The sequence below is a fragment of the Anoplopoma fimbria genome, chromosome 8 (assembly GCF_027596085.1).
Source record: "Anoplopoma fimbria isolate UVic2021 breed Golden Eagle Sablefish chromosome 8, Afim_UVic_2022, whole genome shotgun sequence".
Lineage (NCBI taxonomy): Eukaryota > Metazoa > Chordata > Actinopteri > Perciformes > Anoplopomatidae > Anoplopoma > Anoplopoma fimbria.
In genome coordinates, this window is record NC_072456.1 from 13,557,289 (window position 1) to 13,579,890 (window position 22,602).

At 38.1% G+C, this 22,602-nt stretch overlaps 1 protein-coding gene across 1 annotated transcript in view; it reads right to left on the reverse strand.

Annotated features, from left to right (window-relative positions):
- Positions 1–22,286, reverse strand: part of LOC129094106 (E3 ubiquitin-protein ligase rnf213-alpha-like) — a 36,536-nt gene extending 14,250 nt beyond the window's left edge. Inside the window, exons 1-32 of the mRNA XM_054602135.1 lie at positions 22,216–22,286; positions 21,971–22,069; positions 21,732–21,854; positions 21,051–21,240; positions 20,736–20,909; positions 19,874–20,026; positions 18,518–19,137; positions 17,497–17,656; positions 17,191–17,408; positions 16,614–16,751; positions 16,235–16,390; positions 14,818–16,099; positions 13,615–13,799; positions 13,375–13,530; positions 9,402–12,962; positions 8,877–9,007; positions 8,573–8,668; positions 8,360–8,481; positions 7,953–8,066; positions 7,814–7,863; positions 6,145–6,295; positions 5,919–6,054; positions 5,493–5,678; positions 5,161–5,285; positions 4,885–5,045; positions 3,818–4,021; positions 3,171–3,358; positions 2,450–2,570; positions 2,173–2,273; positions 1,884–2,063; positions 1,103–1,248; positions 232–334 (exon numbers count right to left, since the gene is read on the reverse strand). Coding sequence (XP_054458110.1) covers positions 232–334; positions 1,103–1,248; positions 1,884–2,063; positions 2,173–2,273; positions 2,450–2,570; positions 3,171–3,358; positions 3,818–4,021; positions 4,885–5,045; positions 5,161–5,285; positions 5,493–5,678; positions 5,919–6,054; positions 6,145–6,295; positions 7,814–7,863; positions 7,953–8,066; positions 8,360–8,481; positions 8,573–8,668; positions 8,877–9,007; positions 9,402–12,962; positions 13,375–13,530; positions 13,615–13,799; positions 14,818–16,099; positions 16,235–16,390; positions 16,614–16,751; positions 17,191–17,408; positions 17,497–17,656; positions 18,518–19,137; positions 19,874–20,026; positions 20,736–20,909; positions 21,051–21,240; positions 21,732–21,854; positions 21,971–22,000 — 9,461 coding nt within the window. The 5' untranslated portion in view covers positions 22,001–22,069; positions 22,216–22,286. The remainder of the gene's footprint in view (positions 1–231; positions 335–1,102; positions 1,249–1,883; positions 2,064–2,172; positions 2,274–2,449; positions 2,571–3,170; positions 3,359–3,817; positions 4,022–4,884; positions 5,046–5,160; positions 5,286–5,492; positions 5,679–5,918; positions 6,055–6,144; positions 6,296–7,813; positions 7,864–7,952; positions 8,067–8,359; positions 8,482–8,572; positions 8,669–8,876; positions 9,008–9,401; positions 12,963–13,374; positions 13,531–13,614; positions 13,800–14,817; positions 16,100–16,234; positions 16,391–16,613; positions 16,752–17,190; positions 17,409–17,496; positions 17,657–18,517; positions 19,138–19,873; positions 20,027–20,735; positions 20,910–21,050; positions 21,241–21,731; positions 21,855–21,970; positions 22,070–22,215) is intronic.
- Between the last annotated feature and the right edge of the window lie 316 nt (positions 22,287–22,602).

The following is a 22,602-nucleotide window of genomic DNA, read 5'->3' on the forward strand; positions in this document are numbered from 1 at the left end:
CATCATAGACTTGGTAAAATGCAGAAAAAAGCTTAGTAAGTGAAGCAGAGGAGCTTAAATCTATTCAGACATTTTCTCTCAACCAAACCTTAAATATTGTTATAGCAGCAATGCTGTCAAACCCATTTGCACTGTTGCTGACACAGCTGACATTTATATATGCTAGGTATCTCATCATTTAAATTTGGATGTTGAAATTTAACATTACAGTGAAACATTTAGTTAACCTACCTGAACTTCAGAAGCAGCTTGAGGATCACAGATCGCACGACTGGGTTCCTATCCGGGGTCTCGTCAAAAGGCGACAGATCTTTGGTGTGAATCTGTTTATGTTCTGGTTTGAAAGATGATTTAGAATAAATATTAATAACAACATATAAAAAAATTAGGATGAAATAAATTAAAAAAAGATAAATCATTGTCAAATAAACATTGTTGTCCTTGCTAACCGTATTAAACTACCTCATGGCTCATTCACTTGTAAGAAAACATGACCTAACACTTTCATAAGGAACGCAAACAACAGACATGGGTTTTGCTGGTTTTCTCTGCTGTCAAGCTTGCATGTTAGCTTTTGGAAATTTTGTCTACTTTGTAGTGATGCACTGGTCAGTGTTTTATATTACCCGTAACCCCCCGACCCGCAGCACCCTACTCATAAATATATGTGTTAATCAACCACCCAAACCGGACTTGACCTGCAAACCTCCAATGTTAAGCATTCGAGTAGCACAATTGTGGGACTGAGGTCTGAGACAAATACAGAAATGAGCAGACTGGAGAGTCAGGGCTTGTGATGTGTAGTGTTTGAGAAAGAGAGACAGAGAGGGGAACAGAGGGTGGACTATTGCAGGCAATGTTTCTGCAAGATTAATGACTTACACTCATCGCTGCTTTGATACTTTTTGACACGCTTGCCCGAAACTGTGATATTTCTAGAAAGCTAACGGAGAAGTTCAACAAGTAAAACAAATAATGCTTCTAAAATACATTGTTTACCCTAGCTTTTATGGTCCCCAATAATAGTGAATTATGTACAAAATGGTCAAAGCTGTCACATACAGTGTCAAAGAGGAAACTGAAAATGTGTTTGATGTTGTACCTGTCTCAACCATCAGGTAGGACAACAGGTGGGTGATGACATGTGTTTCTGGTGGCGTGTTGTCCTTGAAGCACACAGTGGAGAGCAGATCAATGAAGAAACCATTGCAACGCCGCCTGAATTCTGCATTTTTCTTAATGGAAATCCTGCAGATTCACAAAAATCAAATGAAACATAAGAATTAAAAGCAATTCATTTTTATCAGTGTTTATTAGACCTTTTTCAAATGTGGCTAAGCTTGGCCAACTCTGTCCCTAAATATTACTCTGTCAGGTCACTTTCCTCCCTCAGTTTGCAGTCCACTGTTCATCTTCACATACATTATAAGTGAATGCACGACAGAAATTTCTGATCTGTGCACATATGAATTTTATGGCAGATGGCTCATTAAAAAGAGTTGCTAAGCACTGTACAATAAAAAAAAATCCTGTACACTTAATAATGTACATAGATATACAATGGCCTGTGTTATTGTTTAATTATACTGTAAGCTTTGATCTGGGATCTCAATAAACTTTACTTGACAGTTAAGTCAGACATCTCTGGTGAAGTTCTTACAGGACACCCTGTCGCCAGCCATTTCCCAGTTATCCAGTTTGTAGCATATTTTCAGGTGCAGTTAGTAGTTAGCCAAGAATCAAGTTCATAATAGCTTACATCACGTTAACAGTCCAAAACTACAGAATGGCTATTCTGTAACTGACTCTGGATCATGAGAAGAAATTTCCACCTTTGGATTTATACACAATTTAAATGTTACATAAGATATAAAAAAACCCACATTATATCTTCAGAGACGTGTGGCTGAAAATCGTTTGGGAGCTGTTGTCTGCAATGCGGGCAGGATGTCTGTCCTGCGTCAAGGCTTGCCCTGATGCATGATAGGCAGTAGATGTGATGGCATGGGAGCCCTACAGGGTCCTGGGGCTCCCTCATGCACACCGCACACTGAAGTCCAAACCTTTATAAGAATGAAACCAAACGCAATCAGATTCACAGGAGTGTAGCAAAAGAAGATTCTTCACTATTTCATTACAAATAACTTAACTGTCAAATTAACAAGCACTTACCTGAAAATCTGATCACTTGCCCCCTGCTTACAGGACTTTAGTACGATAATCATGGCTTGAAAAGCCTTCATTGATTTTACATCAGCATTTTCCTCTAGAACCTTAGAAAAAGACATGAATAAGACATTAGACTCAATGGGGATTTTTCCGTTGGCTGAAAGTGTTTTAAATTCAACAAAATACACCTCAAGGAAGTTGGGTTACAAAAAAGAGCCCCTACTACATTGGATGTAGGCCACACTTTTAAAAATAAATTGGTCAATAAAAATCTACTCACCTTGCTTAAGGTTTGAATGTGGTTCAGGACCAGTGCTCTGAGCTGATTCTCGTCATTATTGAAACCCAAAAGCATGTGTTCCACAAACAGTGAGAGGATGTAGATGCGCTTCCAGCCATTACTTTAAAGTTTTACAGACCAAAATCACAGTTAATTTGTTGATATACAGATTCACCATAACAGTATTTATACATCGGTGCACGGCTTACACAGAAAATTGGTCAGCAGAGATGGTAAGCACTACATGACGACTAAAACATTCAATTTACTCATTAAATACATGGCCTTTGCAATGTGAAACAGTACCACTGCCCAAGATCCCTGGAGCTTATTAGGTTTTATATTGTATTTCATAAATTCTTCTGACTGAATCATGAGCACTCTTTATTTCTGGCATGGTTGGTCACCATCACTATAAACGCTGTCACGAGTTTGACTTTGGTATTTTATTACTATGTGAAACATGCATGCATTCAGTTTCTAAATAGCTCATGGTGTTAGTGATGAAAGGGTAGAGCTTATTCTAGCAAACACTGTAAGCCAGGCCTGGGTATCAGCACCAGTCTATCAAAGGGACACATGGGAGACAACAAAAACCTTCACATTTATGGGCAATTTGGAGTTCCCAAGTCACCTGTTTGGTGACTGTGGGAAGAAACCAGAGCATCCAGACAAAAGCCATTAAGTATTTTACCCCCATTTCAGTGCATAAGCATCTTACCTGACATCACTGAGTCTTTCTTTGCATCGCTCTCCATAGTGTTTGGTGTTATGTTGAGAGCAAATCAACTCCAAAGAGGCTTGCAGCCTCTTCACCTGCTTTAGCCAGGTCTGGCATAGAGCATCAGTATCCAAGTTAGCAGACTCCAGGCATTCAACACATGCCTTGGCTGCATGGACATCCAAAACCTACAGGACCAAAAAATAGTTTGGTAGGGGTTTCGTATTTTTGAAAATTTTTAAAAATCTATCGAAGGAGCCTAATAATATGGAAAACATCCAATTAAAAGAATCTTAAAGATTACAGAATTTTACGGTGGTCAATTTTTTTGTTTATGCAGTTCCAAGGTATTGTTACATTCGTAATTTTTAAAGTGAATTTTTAAAGCAAGTCTACTGTTCACAATATATGGTGTTGTACCCAGCACAACACCATATACTATACAATCATTGACATTTTTTTTAATCTCTAAAAATCGTATGATAACACTTTATTGACTTTGTTTAGGGGGAGACTAAGTGGATGGTCAGAATGTGCTTGGAAATTACTCAATAACAAATTATACAGAAAAATTAGCATCACAGGCCTCAAGTTTGATGGGTATTGATCTGCAGTCTGAGAAGACTGAAATTTTGAAATGCATTTACCATCTCTGGACAATGTCTAATGTGCTTGTTTCTCCCCAAAAGAGAAACAACATCAGGCTGAAGAGACATCATCCGCGAGAGGTTCTGAAGACGACTTTGGTAGAAATGGTAGGCGATGTGGATGTGAGGAAGAGAAAGCTCCTCTTCATCTCTTTTTCGTCTTTGTAATTCATCAACACAGCTGGCCAGGGAGTGACACAAGAGCTAAAGAGTAAACGCACAAGTAGATTAATTAATTAATAATACAGCATTTGTTTTTAACTACAGCAATGTATACTAGCATGATGCTAGTTTCTGCTGGGGTCTGCAAACTTACACCCTCTTTGTGAGAGAATGCCTTTGTCTGTGGGTTTAGTGTTTGACTTAGTATTTTGAATTTAATGTTCAGTTGTTGTTTGTTTAAAGTGTTTGAGACTTTCATTTCTAAATAAATTCCTTGTCAATGGCATATACCTTTGTTTCCTTGATTGTTTTTCTCTGGTTTAATTTTATTGTTGCTCCCCTCATCCCCTGGACTAACAGTGGAAATTAATACAATCAATAAACTCTATTCTTCAGACATTAAGGTCCAGGGGCTGAGTAAATTAGAAGCTGAATACAAACAGATAGCTCCAACAAATTCAATGAAAACCAAATCCCACTTGCACAATGCCATTTTCTTAGTATATTTCCCTTGTGTGAGCTGTCTATAATGCTCCTGTTATTGTAAGGTGTTCTTTTTCATTCCTGTCAAATATGTTGTGCATTATATTTGTCACACTGGTCATTCAGTGTTTATTTCAATAGGTAGCTACTGTAAAAAAGGATCAGAAAATGATATGAAAATCCATCATTCTAGAGCTTATAATGTTCTGTTTAAGCTGACTCTTTGTCAAAAAGGGTTTTATTCAGTCTATACTACATTTTGAGGAACTGGAATTTTTTTTATTGGATTATAATATTTGCCGGCACTTGATTGGACTTTTTAAATACACAAAATTAATTAAATGTTTTTAGGAAGGGAGATAAGTGTATATAGCAGCTAATGAACACGGTCACTGTGGACACACAAATGTATGTACCCTCACCTGCAATTCTTCATCTGATGCCCCTTTCATTGTCATGGAAACAAAATCCTGCAGATACCTTTCGAAAAATTCTTTCCTAATTTTTTCATCCACATTTTTAGCCATGTAACTGCCAAGTGGAGTGTTCAAGAACAGCTCTTGAAAATGACGAGGTGAATGTGCTGCAAAGAGGAAAGGTTGAGAATGCCACTGATAAGTTAGGGTAGTACTTTAAATGTACAACAACTTAATGACAGAGGGCATTTGGAAATGTCACCTATATGGTATGATATTTACCTTCATGTCTGGATGTGTGCATCATGAGCCCATCCAGGAAGTCTTTGATCCACCAGCTGAAGGGCATGCGGCAATGCATGGTGTTGCCACCTGTGCTATGGCTTTGTACCATTAAGACACTGGAGCTGTAGGAGAGGCCACAGGCAAATGTTATGAATCCGATTTGCAAGACAGAGGAATCACAATATTGATGTAAGCCAGAATAGCATCTAACTGGTGCTGTTTTCACTTGAGTTTACTTGTATTTTTGATGCCTTTATTCAAAATTCCATCTAAAATGGAAGCATTTGTGCTGAATAGATATTATGATCATAAAGCCAAGAGATACTCACTCGTTTTCCACCCTCACATAAGGTACTTGGAGCATCTCTTTGCTCCCAAATATCTCAAGCCATAGGTTCCTGATGTCATCGCATTCATTCAGCAGAAGGTCAATGTTGCAATCTCGGTCAATGACTGAGACCAAGTTAGCTAGAAGTGGAGTGACAACTGCTTGGATTTTCCTCCACAATGTGTGTCTGTGAGAAATATTCACATGATTTACTTAAAATCAACTGTATATCTGTGTTTGTATTCAAAATTGTAATTGTGAGAGTGATAAACATGCAGCGATAAACAGTTAAATAGCTTGCTACTCTGAAGTTTGAAGTAGTGCATTTTACATTTTACACCATTAATAGATTTCAATAAGTTATGAACAAATAACTGTATGCAAATACAGCAAAGAGGATGGAAAGGGATGTGAAGGAGAGACCTACAGGAATGTCCCCCCCTCTTGAAGAGCATTGACATTAGATGCCTCTGTTAGAACCCAGCTTTTTGGATTGGGGATGTTAGCCTCATAGTCCTCTAACAGCGAGTGGAGACGCTTCCTCAAAATGTTTGCAAACACACCTTTAAAACAAAAGTCGGTAAGTTGCATTTTCACTGCACACAGAGTAGATGTGTATAACGAAGGCCTGATATTAAAATAAAAAAACTAACCTTGTGTCTGACTTTCATCCAAAAGTGTGAGCAGGCTCTCCACTCTCTTAGTGCTGAGTTCTCCACTGTCTGCTGCATCTCTGAGCATGCTCACTGCACTCTGCACACAGCTCCTCATCAGTTCTGATATATCAAACAAATCTCCCAAAACCTCCAAAGAACATAAAAAAATAAATTAACAACAGCAGACCAACATCTGAAAAAGGCAAAATGTCCTGCAAATTAATCCTCCAACAAAGTCCAAAGGCCACGAGTAAGTGATTCATGAAATCATGGTGAAGCCACGATTTCTCTGCCAAATCATAAAGAAGACTTGGCTGTGGATAGATGCTTGCCATTTTCATGTCTGAGTCAGTTGTCTCCTCTCAATAGGCCTTCACACAAGAACAATTTTGTATTCTCATCTTAAATTTCTCTTACTTTTTTATGTATGGTTGGCTCGTAGGAAAGTGCCACCTCAGATTCAATAAGCGCTCCTAACTTCAGTTAACTGTGAGCAGAGTAGACATGACGAATGCCACCTGTACGTAAATAAGCATGTGTTCATGACAATTGTAGATAAGCATAATTATCCCCCCAATTATGCCATATAAGGCAACACGTCCTGCCCCATAAGTCCGGAAGTGTTCATTCATGAAAAAGGCACCAAAGAATTAAAGAGAAGAACTTTACAAGTTCTGAGATTTTAGTCCTGCTTTCGAAGAACCATAAAGGAAATTCTTTACTTTTTAACAGGGTCAGCAGAGGAATTAAGGGACCTACTCGCCACGGAATGGGAGATAATAATGAGTGCTGTTAATGTCGTGTCACCTAAGGGTGGCACTGTCTCTGAAATTCAACAAAGATGGTTTGAAATGAAAATGGCTTAAAGACTATGTGCCATTATAGGTGATGTTGCACTGCAGGTATTGCAACAGAAGATGTTCCCCTGGACAACCACTTGCATAAACCTGCATGTGATGCATGTGATGACCCGCCCATCTGTCTCTGACAATATATCTGTCTCTGACCTTATTATGCACAGAGACAAATTAACCTTTAATAAGTGCATAATTTAAGTTGTTTTGCAGATTGAGATGTTCATATTGATATTGTAATGTTACACAATAGCATCAATAGCCAATTTTGGATTATATTCTAATTTAAATTGCAGAGTCAAACAGGAAAATGTCAACATAAGGAAGCAGTTTAATTTATATCGGATTTTCTAATGTAAATTGCTTCAAAGTAATGAACTATACAATTCATCATTGAAAAACAAATTTTGGATAACAGCAGACTATTTGCAAATTACTCCTATGACAGGTCTGGAAAGAATGTACGTAACAGAGAGAACATTAAAATAAAATAAAATTGCAGAATGCGGCAAGTTCTCCTAAATCACTTGTACAAGAAACTTAAGAACAAATTTGTTTGTGCGAGTGGTTCTTGCACGAGGCCCAATTTGTGTTTGTTTCAGACTTAGGTTTGTAGAATTACTTGTTATGCTGGATATGTCAGGCCTCAATTAAAAAATATTGCATAAACAGATATCAAACTTAAAAGAAATGTGATTGGAAACGTCAACAATTAGTTTGAAATTAACCGTGCATCAAAGCTAAGTAAATTGCATTTGCTTATGTAGGATATTCTTCCAGGTTTGTGACTATGGGTGGTAAATTACACTCACATTGGCGTCCTTTTCCTGTGGAACATCGGTGTCATCTTCTGTCTCCATGGCTTGAAAAGAAAGTCAATTCTAGGTGATTAAATTCATATACTTAAAATATGTAACATTCTTAAGAAGAATATGATTTTTGATAAATTACCCTCAGGTGGATCTTCAAAAAGTTCACTTATGCGCAGATTTTTCAGGGAATGAACATCAGACACAAACTCTTTTGATCTTCTGAGATCATCAATGTGAACAGACCTCCAAGGACCTGAAATTGTTTTAATTAATACAAAAAAAGTAATATCAATAAAAACACAAAATGTAAGTTTTAACTGTTATTTAAATGGTCTGCTCTTTTTAAAATTTGTTTCTTGATGTTACTCTTAATGTGCAACACTTTGCACTACATGTTTGTGTATCAGGGGTGCTATATAAATTCATATTAATACCATTATTTTTGTTGTTGTTGTGGTAATCAAGCACATTGTGACAGAGTCGCTGACATGAAATAGACCTATTTACCAACCATGTTGTGTGTGCGTGTGTAATAGTAGGACTAACCGCCTTGAAACCCAACATAGGAGGTCCCACCCTCGATTCGAGGAAGCTTGGTGACAAAGTACACAAATGTCTTTGTGTTTCCAGTAGTGGCCCACTTGTTTATTTCATTGATGCATGAATACCTGAGAAATCAATGCATTTAGTCTGTGATCTTTAGTGCTTATGTTATGAAAAAATGTTAAAGAAGTAATATGTGATGATCTTCAAACTCACTTGGCTGAGGAAAGAATATTCCTCCTTCTGGAGTCTTCATCATAGTCTGTTTGGATAATGAGCACTTTGTCTGCAGGTGTTGAGCCAAGAAATTCCCTAGTACCAGAACATAGGCATGAATTACATTAAAATAGAGAGTATTACATCTACTCAGTATAATGCAAAACATTTTCGGTTTTATAATTTTAAGAAAAAATTGTCCCAAAAAAATAAGCACAAGGATGTGGGAAAAGGCCATCATTTAGTTAGATTCAAATGAGCACCTAAGCAGATGTGACATGATCTTTACACTATATTTACACACCGGATTTTCTTGAGAAAGGAGTACTCTGTGTCAAACTGTTGCAGTGATAGCAGTTTGATACCATCAAGCTTTATCACATCCTGCAGTTGTTGAGTGTCTGCTGCAGTCAGCAGCCTGGAAAATGTTGTGACCTTTAAAAAACAACAAACTAAGAATTAGAAAATATTATGCAACCAATTTCTCATTGGTTTCTGCTAACAGAACCGTTACAACCGTAGATGTTACATTGTTATGTTTCATCAATGATTTATCATGCATGCCACAAGTTAGGGGTCAACTTTGATTTGTACTTTAATCTGCTATATTCACTTCCCATGAAGATATTCAAATATGGAAACAAAAGCTTACTTAACAAAAGTTTAAGATTGGATAGAGATGGCATGGGAATTATACAAGACTTTTAAACTGAGAATGACAATTATGGTCAATGAAAGGCAAAGCATATTTCCAATTGCGTTTTAAGTGCTACAATGTTTTAGGGTGATATTTGTGCTGTTAAATTTGATAGATTAGAAAAAAAAATACCTCAGTGAAGAAGAACTGGGACTGTTCCAACTGCTGTGTGTGATGGACAATGTAGTCTCCCAATGAACTGTGCATCTCTTCTTGAACATATTGTTTCATTAAATGTTCTCTTTCATCATCAGGCAGTCTGGATTTGTCCAAACGAACAACTGAGTCTGGAGTGGCACAGTTGAGCATGATGTCTTTAGCTTTGTTCAGGATGGTCTGAGAATCTGTTTCATCACTTTGATTTTCTGTTACTTGCAGGACCACAGAGGAGCATGTGTCTGAGTGGTAGCCGATGAAGACATCACTTGGAACATGTTGCTTTTTCATGGAGTGTTGACCACTTAAGGAGACAAAAATATCAACCCATTTCTCTAGTTGTCTCGCAATGTCCTTCTTCTCATCTATGAGAACAGTGTTGATGTCAAGGTAGTGTTTTTCCAATCTGTTGATCAGTGGGATTGGAAACTGCTTGTAGACCACCTCTTTCTCTTCAATGACAATGAGCCTGAAGTTTTTGTGGACTCTGCATTTCACACGATGTGTTCCTAATCCAAGATCAACATACTTTTGACCCCCTAGGGTCACATAGTATTGGTTGAGAGCATCATACAGACTTTCATACAGGTTCTGAAGGTTCAGAAGCACAACTGTCTGTCCAGTCTCCATGCAAACCTTGACACGATTGATGTTCCTACAAATCTGCGTGTATTCCTGGTCCTTTGGGAAACTGGACCCAAAGATGATCTCTGGATGGATTCGGTGACAGAAGAATATCTGTTGCAGAATCTGAAGAGCTGCATAGTTTTTGGTGAGGATTAAAAGGTAACGACTTTCTTCCTCTTGGCGAGCTGGAGAGATGCTTTGCTCGACCAACTTAAAGGTGGTGATGCTGGCATTGACAAAGTTATCTGTGAGTTCTTTGTTGAATATGCTCATCACATCCACATCATCTTTTCCGCTGAAGTTTCTCAGGACTGCTTCAGTGATTTCATCTGCGGTGGGACTCTCATTGCTGATTTTAGTGATTGAAAATATCATCTTTATCAGACTGTAGAAATCCCGCAGACCAAAAAAACCTCTGCCTTCTTCGCATACTGTCATATATGCTTTTGCAAAAGGATCAAAGAGGTGTTTGATCTTTTCAAGAACCTTTTCATCAGATGAGCATATCCCTTTAGCACTTTTGATGAGCTCTTGCTTGTTTGGATCTCCACGTGACACAAATATTCCTCGATTCATTTTGGCAGGGTCCAGTGCCCAGTTGGAAATTCCAATGAACCCAACCCTTTTATGAGGTTGTGGCTCATCGTCAACACAGCCCTCTTCCAGCAATGGGTGCAGAGTTTTGAGTGGCATTTTAGGGGAATCTTCAGCCAATCCAATCTCGTCAAGAACAACTACTGAGATGTATTCATCCAAGTTTTTGCTTTCCTGAAAGCGAGCACACTGTTTGAATGTGCTGATGATTCCTTCAGGAGTTGAATGAGGGCTGCACTGGAAGGACACCAGATGTATCTGTTTCAGCCTCTTGTAGAGTTCAGAATGCGATGCAGGGCCCTGCATCGCATCGGCAATTAGGGTTTTGGACAGTGATTTGGAGCTCCCTGGTTTCCCAACAATAAACAAGGGAATTCTTAGCTCAACACAGATCACCATCATGAAGAAGTTTTCTTTCAGAGCTTCATTTCTGGCTATTGTCTCACCCATGGGTACGCCATTGAGAAGGAGGTCTTGCATGAGTTGGATTTCTCTAGTGTTACAAGAAAGCAACTCTTTGATCATTTTCCGATACAGCCTTTTGTCCTCCAAGCAGGACTGATAGCACACTCCAGTGGCCATCAAGAGTGCCCAGATCACTCTGTCACAAGCAGGTGAAAATGGCGACATCTTTTTTTTCCTCCGACATTCCTCTTGAAAGAATGATCTCAGTTCCTCAGCAAACATGGGGTGATTTTTGTGGAACCACGCAAACACGTGCATGCAACGTTCAACATCCCTTAAACTGACAAAGCTGCATTCATCTTTCCTCTCCCTCATGAACTTTTGTGAAGACGTCAACACCTTAGTTATAGTTGGAATATGATGCTTCTCAATTGAGTTGGCCTTTGCCTGTCTTTGTACTATTTGTTCAATATACATGTGCTCTGTTGAGTCATTGAGTTGCCCAAAGTCCCAAACAAGAGGGATCATGCTGGGGGGTAGCAGATGAACACGATACACAAGCTGACGGAGAGGGATGGAGCCAAGTTTGTCTTCAGTCTCCTCAGCCCTGACCCGGTATCCCAGTCCAGATGCCTCTAGCCTTTCAATCATCTTGTCTGTATGCTTCCTGTAGGGGTTGCATGCAGCAACAATCTGTAGTCCTGTTTGCGAGCCAAGTTGTTGTCCCTGTATAGAGTTATCACAAATGATCTCCTTAATGCTGCTGATGGCTTCTGTGGTGTTTGCCTCATCAAAGAAAAGAACTGAGTCAAATCCGTGATTCTCTTTATTGGTCCTTGAAAGAATTTCTGCTTGCTTCACTTTCTCATATATCATTTCTGATGTAGTTCCTCCATGAACTTTGACCAGTTTCATGTTTTCGGCTGCTGCTCCACACCTTCTCAGTTCACACATAAACTTTATGAGCCTTGTCTTACCACATCCTGTTTCACCCATTATGATGACCGGGATGCCACACCTAAATCGCATATGAATGGCCATCATTTTGAGAATATTATCGGTGGTCAGTTCATATGTTTCATCAGGATCTGTTGGCCACTTGATGCCAAGCACACTGCACAGATGTTCAATCTTGTCAGCTCGAGGAAGCTGATCGAAGTCTCTATTAAAAGGGACTCTCTGAAGTCTTAAGCCGTTGTACAGCTCTTGTGTCATGATGTTTTTCTTTATCACTTCTCGTGTCAGGGGATTTATGGCATCAACCCCTCTCTGATTATTGAGCTCCAGGTGAAACCCAATAAATGTCATGGAGGTGTGGTCATCATTAAAAAAGATGTATGGATGTGGCTCGGATTCCCACCTTTTTCTAATGAGGAATGGAGCTAAGTCTCTTTCGTTAACCCCACTGACGTCAATATGTTGCCTCCCTGGGCTCTGGTCGGTGATGCATAGTGATGGGGTTGCAAAGTCTTTGGACATCAAGATCATGAACTCAACCACAAAGTTTTTGAACCCACGAAGAGTGTCTCCAACAAACTCAAAATTGCAGAATACTGTATTCTCACAGTCTTGTAACTGAAGATTTAGGAACCAGACAAAGTTACGTAGCTCTGCCCATGATGGATCTATTATGCCACAGTAGATCAAGAGTATCTGAAGACACTCTGCATGAGTCCCTTCTATGCCCTGGTAAGTGAACTGGTCAAGATTGTTATTGTTGTAAAAACGTGTAAGGTACTGGTATGGTCTTTGATAAGCTTCACTCCTGAAACTTTCGTCATCCATGAGGGGGTCATCACCCTCCGGGTCAGTATTTTTTTCTCTCCTCATTTCCAAAGCCAGAACCTCCTTTGGTGGACGACAAAACACCTTCGGGAAAACGTCTGAAAATGCAAAGTTCTCCTTTCGTCCCTGAAAATATACAAATAAACATGAAGTTTAGAATCAATCAATCAATCAATCAATCAATCAATCAATCAATCAATCAATCAAGCAAGCAAGCAAGCAAGCAAGCAAGCAAGCCAATCCTCTCAAAGACATTGAGAACATTTATTTCTCTAAAAAGTTAAACCGCACCCCCCTACTAACTGCAGTAGATGCAATTACCTCCATAGCATATTTGTCCTATATGCAAAAGAAAATGCTTGGAGGATGTGGTTTTATGTATCTACATTGCGTAACACGCAGGTCAAATTTAGTCATTTGAGAATCTGTTATCAAAACATTTAACTGTACAATAATATCATAATGAAAGGAAACCCATAAAATGGTGTGGTATGATTTCATAAGATGAACAACGCACAAAGAGTAAATGTCAACTTACAGATGCGGGGTCATTTCTTTGATGATGATTTGTTGATTCGAGTAACTCGATGATGTACAAGTGTTTCTGGCTGCAGCGCCACATCAGCCCATCTGAATCCATCAAGTAACGCAAAAATAAAAGCTTGAAAAGGAATTCATTCAAGCCTTTTTGCACCTGGGAATTATTAAATGCATTATTAGAAAAAAGCTTAATGTTATGCGTAAATACATTGTTGACTTGCAGACAAACATTGCTTACTGATGATGTGACGTCAAAGTGAAACACCATGAGATCTTTTTGTTTTGGTGTGTCATACAAAGACAGGAGAATCTTGTGGTCATCAACCTCATGTTCAGTTAGTGGGATGCACTTCTTAAATGCAGTTCCTTGTTCATCACTTCCATCCAGCTTTTCATACAATCTTTGGACATACAATGACTTGCCTAAAATGGTGGAAAAAAAATGTCAATTGGCTGACTTAAATTTTTGCATCAGTAATAATTTAGTAGAATACAGTGACACAGTTTAACAAATTGTGCTGCATCTCTCAATGATAATGTTAACAAATGCATAATCAAAAACTGTGATTGCTGGTACTTATCTAAAGGCATTTTCAATATGATAACTGCTCTAACAATGAACAGTAAGATTGCTCATATAACATCCATTTTTCATAAAATTCCTTTTTTCTTATATCCATGGTCACCCAACCCAATATGTGACAAAATAACTGCTAATTATTGTACTACACTGTACCAGCACTGAACAAACGGGTCACATAAAGCTATATGATTGAAAAGCATCCCTTACGCTACGAAATTAAGAATACCAAAATGCATAGTAAAGTGTGTAGTAGGAGTACACAGGAGTTTCACTAAATTAAATTTGAACTTGGCTATATGCCATGTAAATGCCAATTACATCTGTAATTGTTTTATTCCATTCCACTTTTGGGTCTTAACGCAGCTTGAAAGCAACAAGGACAAGGATTTGGCTCCGGTCTGCTATTCCTCATCCGACACGTGATCAACACATCTGGATAATGGCCTCAATTGTACAATATATTTTGGATGTGTTTACATTAAAATACCCGTTGATAAAAACGTTGATAAACTGTCTTCGTCTTGTACACAACTCTCTCCCTCTGTTCCTGTTGAAGCTGCAGGCGAGTCTTCCAGCTCAGAGCCGCTGAAAGGCTGCTTCTGGGACGCTACTTAAGGGCACTACCCCTCCCTCCCTTTAATTCGATTAAAAAAACTCATCAGTTCTGCACAAATCATGTAGGTGACCAATTTCAGATTCAATGCATTGAATTTTGCAGAACGGTTACAAGTTTGCATGCCTGTATAGTACAGATAAATAGAAATTGCTATTATATCTTAATATTTCCCTTACATAACATTGGCACAAAGAGTAAATGAGTGTTATGAGAAGTAAAATCACTGTAAAAGTAGTACTCACCTACTCCTGCACGTCGGGAAGCGACAATGCCAACAGAATGGCCACCTTTGAACACAGCCTTCTTGGAATCGCTGGGGACAGTGTAATGCATGGACAAGTACTTCTGGATCCTTTCCAATGACTCTTGTGGCACAAAGTCTCTTTTGAACTGGCTGAAAGCCGTAGGAATGTAAGTGTGCTCTCTGTCAGCGCTGCAAAAGATCACAAGCCTGCAATCTTGTTTAAATAGGGAGCTCAGTTTCTGAAAACACTTCTCCATTGCACAGCTTACGTCATAGGTTAATTGGTCTGCCCAAAGCATTGTGTAAATCTTCTGGCCAATGTCACCTGGTGTGAGAACTCTCCTCAGGAAAAGCTCTACTTGCTCATAAGATGTGGCAGGGGTACACAAGAGAACCTCATCATAACTTGGCAGTGGCTCATAGTCACTGGTCATGTACAAGCAGATACTTGAAGTCAGGACCTCATCATGTGGGCAGATTATGAGATTCGGTTGGTTTGAGTAGAGGCCTTTTGGGAGTCGTCGTCTGAATGAATTGTCTTTTGTCTCAGAGAGCACTGGTTCTTCCCATTCATCTTTGCTTTGGTTTTCTGTGAGAGTCATCATCTTTAAAAGACCCCCTAAACTCCTTATGTCCAAAAGGTCATGGAAAAAGATTCCCTCATTCTTCATGTAGCCATTCCACAACTGTTCCAGTTCTTTCAAACCAACGGTCTGGTCTGCCTTGTCTGATGGATTATTGGCTGTAAAATGACTCACATTGACTGAAGACATATCGTTGTCTTCCTGGTGAAGAAAGTGACTTTGAAAGTGAGTATCTTCATTAACCCTTTTGCCAGGCTCAAATTGGTTGTGAAACCTTCCCCAGGTGCTCCACACATCTGATGTTGTGCAGCTTGGTCTGATGAAAGAGAGCATCATCAAAGCTTTTTCCTCTATTTCTACATTTACGTTTGTCAGAGTCACGACACTGCACAGGTAGAATATTTGTTCTGCTGTGAAGTAGTTTAAGTAGTAGTGATCAGATCTCTGTTTGTCCATGAAGTTTTGCCAGTCATCAAGAAACAACTCCATCTTCTTGGATAGTGCTGTAAGTTGTTCAACTAGACCTCCACATACTTCAATGCGGTGCAGGGTCTTGCAAAAGTTGATTTCCATAATTATACATGGGTCACTCTGACTTTTGCACAAAATCTTAGCGTCCCAACACCTGAAGAGTGGGTTCCCTGCAGCATGAAGGTCTACAAATGCTTTGGCGAGCCTTTGTACATTGTCAAACACCTACGTATGAAGAAGATAAAGTGTGATTACAGGCAATGAAAAAAATAACTTTTCTTTCAAACATTCCATTAATTTACAGGAGAGCAGATTTAAAGTATTATAAAGTCACAAAAATATACAATTGATATACAATACCTCAGCAAAGTGTTCCACTTCACTCTGATTTTGTTCCCCTCGTCCTGACATGAGCATAAGCTTATTTTGTAACTCCTTCAGGTCCTCATATGTGCATGTCACGTTTTTCTCAAGTCCCTCTGGAATTTGCAGCATCAAAGAAGTCTCTAAAGAGAGCTATAATAGGAAACATCAATATGATATGGAATGCATTAGAGTGTTTATTTGACATTACTTGCACAGTTTAATTTTGTTTTGATTAATCTAAACATAAGTACTGTTAAAATTATTAGGTTTCTGTCAAATATTCTACTCAATAGGTAATAATTGTAATGTTGTTGTTTTTTATAAAAAAATAAATAAATGTAGGCATTCATTTCATGTTGTCCATTTAGTGTACCTTTTTCTGGTTTTGCGCCTTGATGGTGTATATCCCTTTCTCATTGATGGATGTAGCAAGGGACAGGGATGAAAATTCAACCGATCCATGGCTTTCCTTAACTGTCTTCAACCAATCCAGATGGCGCGCTGTATCCCGCTGAAATCAGACACAAAAATAAAAAGAATCAGAATTTCTGAAGTAAACTAAAATAATTCATCCAATGGCTAGTAAAATAGTAGCCATTTATTTATTTTATTCACTTGGATAAAATAGGATTTGCCATGCATAGCAAACTAGGTAGCTTGCTTCCCTCAGAGAATAGACCTTCTCCCAAAAGATTTGTGTCAAATGCCAAATGTGAAGATGGACAAAAAAAAACTAACAAAGATTTGGTTTTAGTTTATCTTACAACAAGGGGGTTATTTCATTGCTGAAATTTGATAAAGAATAGATATAATGGAATAGATATTAGTTTTTGCTTTCAAATACTTTGGTTTAGACAATATGACAACTTAGATATTTTTGATTGCTTGTTGTTAGATTGTAGAAGTGATTTAGCTACTGTATGGTGGTAACATAAAGGGTGGAGTCTCACCAGCTTTGTTGGGATATTTCTGTCATTTTCAAGTGCCTTCCACAATTTTGACAATGACTCTTTGAAGGCCTCAAAATCAGAGTTCTTCTTTAGTCCATACAAAATGGACGAGTAACCAAGAACAGCGTCATGAAAACAGGCCACTCGATCCACATCCAGGTCATTTTCTCCAGCAGAGATTGATGCCAGGTCAACAAAAACTTTCAGCTCATTGATATCTGCAATTACAAATTTCCTTAAGATGATACAAATTGTGTTGTTTTTTTTTGGTGTTACACATAGAAATACATTTTTTATTTACTGTACCTTCAAGTGCTTCTTTAACCCACAGGACAAACTCCTGGCTCCGACTGAGTTTCTGAAGACATTCACTGCGCTCATTAGTAATGTCCATTAGCATCTTTTTGGCCATTATGATTGTAGCATCTAAGCAATTCAGGCTGTTTTTCTTGAAGTCGGCTTGACTCTGCAAAAAATGTATTTACATTTACAAATTAATTTGATGAGTGTATGATTCAAGACTCAAGTGAAGATGGCTCTATGAAAGCCAATTTGACATAAATGTTTATGACTACAAGAAGTATATTTTTCTCAAACTCTTAACTTAATGATGTAGGATGGTGGGCTAATGTACGTGTATTATTTTCCATTTCAAATTTCAATCTACAGATAAATGAATGTGTAAAGTAAAATAAATAATTACATATTGACAGTAGTATACTCTGATGTGTCTAAAATGATGTGCATCTAGAAGATATTTTCGCTTATGAATGATGCGGTGTCAGTAGGTCTGCTGTTAATATCTAACAAGTAAGCAGAGGTGGAAAGAGTACTAAAATATTTTACTCAAGTACAAGTACTGTTACTCTGTTGAAATTGTACTCAGAGACGATTAAATAATTTAAAATGTACTTTGAGTAAAAGTAAAAAGTTACTTTTTACAATCAGTGTTTTCTGCCTCTACTGTGATGTGCAAAAGCCCACCTGGCAAATTCCCATTGTCATTGTGAACAGCACACAGTGCTCACTGCACACAACAAAATTGCATGAAATTCTGATATGTAAGCTGATATGTTGGACTTCTTCGGCACACATAGTTTACATTGCATGATATAGCTTTCTCCACGTTTCTCCACGAAGCTGAACATGTTTTCAAGATAGGGCCAGGGGTGCATGATGTGCATCTAGAAGATATTTTCGCTTATGAATGATGCGGTGTCAGTAGGTCTGCTGTTAATATCTAACAAGTAAGGCATGGTGCTTCTTTAAAAGACATTTTTTAAGGACAGATCTGCTCTTCCCAACTTGAAATAGTTGGGAAACATACCATTTGCAGCAATGTTTCCAGTACTTTAAAGTCTCCTTCCGGGCATATTGTGTTCCTGATATCCATGATGATTTTTGCAGAATCCATTGCAAGATGAAGATCATGGTACAGTTGAATCTGCTTTATCCTTTCTCCGATCCATCTTCTGTTATCCGATGGATTTGTTCTGCACATGATGTCTAAATCTTTCTGCAAGTCTTCGTACTTTCCTTTATAGTCCTCAAAGATGTTGTCTATTTCTTCCAGTAACAGTTCCCCACTCTTCAGACCATCATAAAGTTCTTTGTACCTGCTGTAGCAGCTCTGGAATACTTTGCTGTAAACCAGGTCGAGAGTGTAGATTTCTTCATTTCCATCAAGATGTTCAGTGTCATCTGTATCAGGCTGGTCTCTTGACAGCTCTTCCACTTGGTTCTTCCAGCACATTTTGAAGATTGCACTGTCCTTTATGGCAAGCAATTCTGTAGCCATTTGACGCGTGATATCACAAAGGTTGAAATAAGTGACCTGCCCAATTGTAGGCGAGGTCTGTCCTTCAAGAGTGCAAACCTTCATAAATTCATTCAATTTCATCATCTCAATGTTCTGATGAAGTTTTTTGTCCAACCCCTTGAAGTCAACTGTGGATAAAAATATATTATTAAGAATGTAGAGAAGAACAGATCCTTCAGTTGTCCTAGACCTCACTCCTACAATATCATATTTCAAGACTAGAACAACTTCACAGGTCCCTTTCAACATACGGGAGTAGCTACTTGATTCTAAAGTCCTGTCAGATCAACTGGGCTAGAAGCCCCTGCAATGATTATATAAAAAGCAGCACGTGGTTAAACTACTTCCTAACTATCAAATGAGGTGAGTCCATTGGTAGCATTGGTCATTGTTTTAACAGAATTGCTGAGAAACACCACAGTAATTACTTGCTAACATCAAAGAGCAAGCACTGACAAAATTGACTACATCACATCATGTCGCCTAACATGTTCACATCGTAAAGGGTACAGCAATTGTCTGTATTTTTGAAACGAGAAACAAACAAACCATTTTAATGGCTAATAAAGTGCTAAAACTATGGGAGGCCCACCAGCATCAGAACCAACACCTAGTACTTCTGGAAAGTAAACACACCTTGTGCTTCAGTACAAGTTCACTATAGTTCACTATAGACAACCAGACAACTTCCAGCTCCCAATCCCATTATGAATGCTGGTTCCACAGCGTATACCTGGCAAATTTTGATTTGACACACTAGACCAGGCGACTTTCTACGCAGAATATACTACTCATTGGCATGCAGCTGGTGAGCCCTCAGATCAACAGCTTAGCATCATCCCTAAGTGTGCCAGCCTTTCCTACCTTTGACATGTTCTGGAAGTTCCTGGCAGATTTGTAGAAGACCTATGACCAGTTCCCTCTCGATATGGACAGCTTCTGCTTCCTCTTTTCTTTGTCTCAAAAATGTTCTCATGTTTTTGCTATCTTTACAACGACCATCATCACAGAGGCCATCTAGGGGAACATAAACATATAGATGAACACAAACACAAAAGTAGACTCTCTACTTAGAAGCTCAACAAAGAATAACACAAACTGGAAGTGTCCCCAACATGGTGCATACAAACCCATATTTAGGGAAAATGAAGTAGGGGTGGGCAGTTTACCATTTTATCAACCTCAACGGTGTTAAATAAGCGTGGGTATCACCAGAGGCCCCAAGATACAAAATTATCACAATACTTAAGTCACGATACAATATTATTGCTATATGCTGAGTACTGTGATATCAAACATTTCCAAATAGTGCGATCCATTAACTATTTTAAACTTTTTGGTCAAACAGGTTGGAAACAACTACTTGAAATTGTCAGTTAAAATCTAATAAAAAACTACCACAATTAAAACATACACCATTGGGTATCTCGTCATGCAGATAGTTTTGTTGGCATGTTTTTTTATATATGCTCCACTGGGACCTCTGCATTACGAGGTACCACTAAGAGTAGGTGGGAAAATATGCTTTGTTGTAATTTAGGTAAAGCAGCCTTTTCTTATTCTATTGTCCATACTGCACTAGAGTGGGGGTCAAAGGGGTTTATACATACTCCATCTGGAGAAAGAGGAAGTCAAACAAGAAGGTAAAAAGGGGAAGATAGAGAAGTCAGAAGATGAGGAAGTTGAGGAGAAAGGGTAGCAGAAATTAAAAGATATTCTAACGCACCGATCTTCAGCAAGTCAACAAATTCACATTCTTTCTGGAGGATTTGGTTTAAAGTTTTCATCTGGATCTCTCCACTGAAGAACTTCTCTGACACAGATTTGAATGCCGAACTGGCTAAAGTCATCCTGACTTGCGCTTCAGCTGATAATTTCTCAATCAGTCTTCCTCTTGCACCTGAAAAAACAAGCGTGCAAACATAAAATAAAAAACATTTTACTGTGGATTATGTAAACGATAAAACAGTTCACAAAAAACTTTTGATAATGAAATAATAATTACATATACTGACTTGAGATGAATAAATTAAGTATTTACCTGTCATTTGGAAAAGAGTTTTGGCCATGGGCCACTTTACAAGGTACTCAAATATCAAGTCCTCCCCTTCAATGTAATCTCCCTTCACATCTGTGGGCCATGTCTTCAGCACAACAACAGACATCAGCTTCCCAAACTTTGTGATATCATGTTTCTGAAATAAAGCTGAAGCGGCTCTGCCAGATTTATCCTAAACAGAAAAAAAGTTTCAGGAGGGATTCAACCATGTAGCACTCCAAGTAGCACTACACACTAGTAAATTACAGCCAATGAAATAGGTTGTCCTTGAATTTTTTGCTTATACGAATTAAGAAAAAAACATGCACATCCAGTATTTGACACACGGGTGTGTCAGAAGAGAGCTAAAAATCTTGCAGCAAAGAAGGATGTACTGATTCAATTTACACATTCAGTGCAGGAGAATCTTTTTTATCTTCGTGTTTGGGAGTCTTTAAATACAGTATTCATAAACTAATTATTGTTACAAAGCCTACAATAATTATAAGTTGCTAAAGAATTGTTTTAACACCTTCAATGTTTTACACCATTCTTTTCTGCTTCATATGAGTACAATTGTTTATGAATAAAAACTGAAAAGAATTTCATAAGCACTAACAATTACATTATATAATATCACAAAGCATTTATTAACTGCTTAATCAACACTTATTTAAATCAAACCTGACAAATAGCTGCGATCGCCTCCAATGCACATTTCTCCATTGTGTTGCATAACAATGGACTTGTCTTGCTCAGTTCTTCCATCTTGTTGGAGTATATTCCAATTTGATCCTCTGGAGGTTCCTAGAACACAAGCATGCATCTTCAGTTTAGTTTCTCAAATGCACATGTAAAAACAAGTAATTACCAGAAATCAAGAGCTGTAAATTATGTAAACACAAACCCAAATCCAGTCTTACTTTTTTAAATTTTCCTTCAAAATCCTTCATGAAGATGGTTTTCCATAATGAAGTGTGTTCCTCATGACTGAAGGATACTGAGACTAACTTATCCCATACCTAGAAGGAAGGTTGTGTATTTTGAACAATCAACTAATCTGCAATACTAAAAACAACATCAATTGGCTATCGCATTGGAAAAATGTACAATTTAAATGTAATAATAGGGAACAACACATACGTTACTGCCATTCATTTCTGCTTACCTTGATTTCATGGGGAACAGAAAACTGCGTACAATTCCATCCATTAAGCAGTTTGCTTCTGAAGGTATTTCTCCGCCATTTCCTCATTGTTTCTAATGTTTCCAAGATTGTCTCTTCATGTCTGTCTCTTGACTGTAATAGCAATTATTAAGTTACTTTAGAAATGTATAATTTGCTAAATTTGTTCTTCATAGAAAACCTCAAAAAATACATATTCCATATTCTTTTTAATCTAGAATTGCACTGCTTGCATTAAACATTTAGATTTAGCTATTCTGTATTTTCAGCTTTGCTGTGTACCTTGCTTTTAATGAGAAACTTCACAGTAGATACATATTACAAAACTGGGCAAATAATTTGTAGAGGAAAAACAACAATTAACTCATT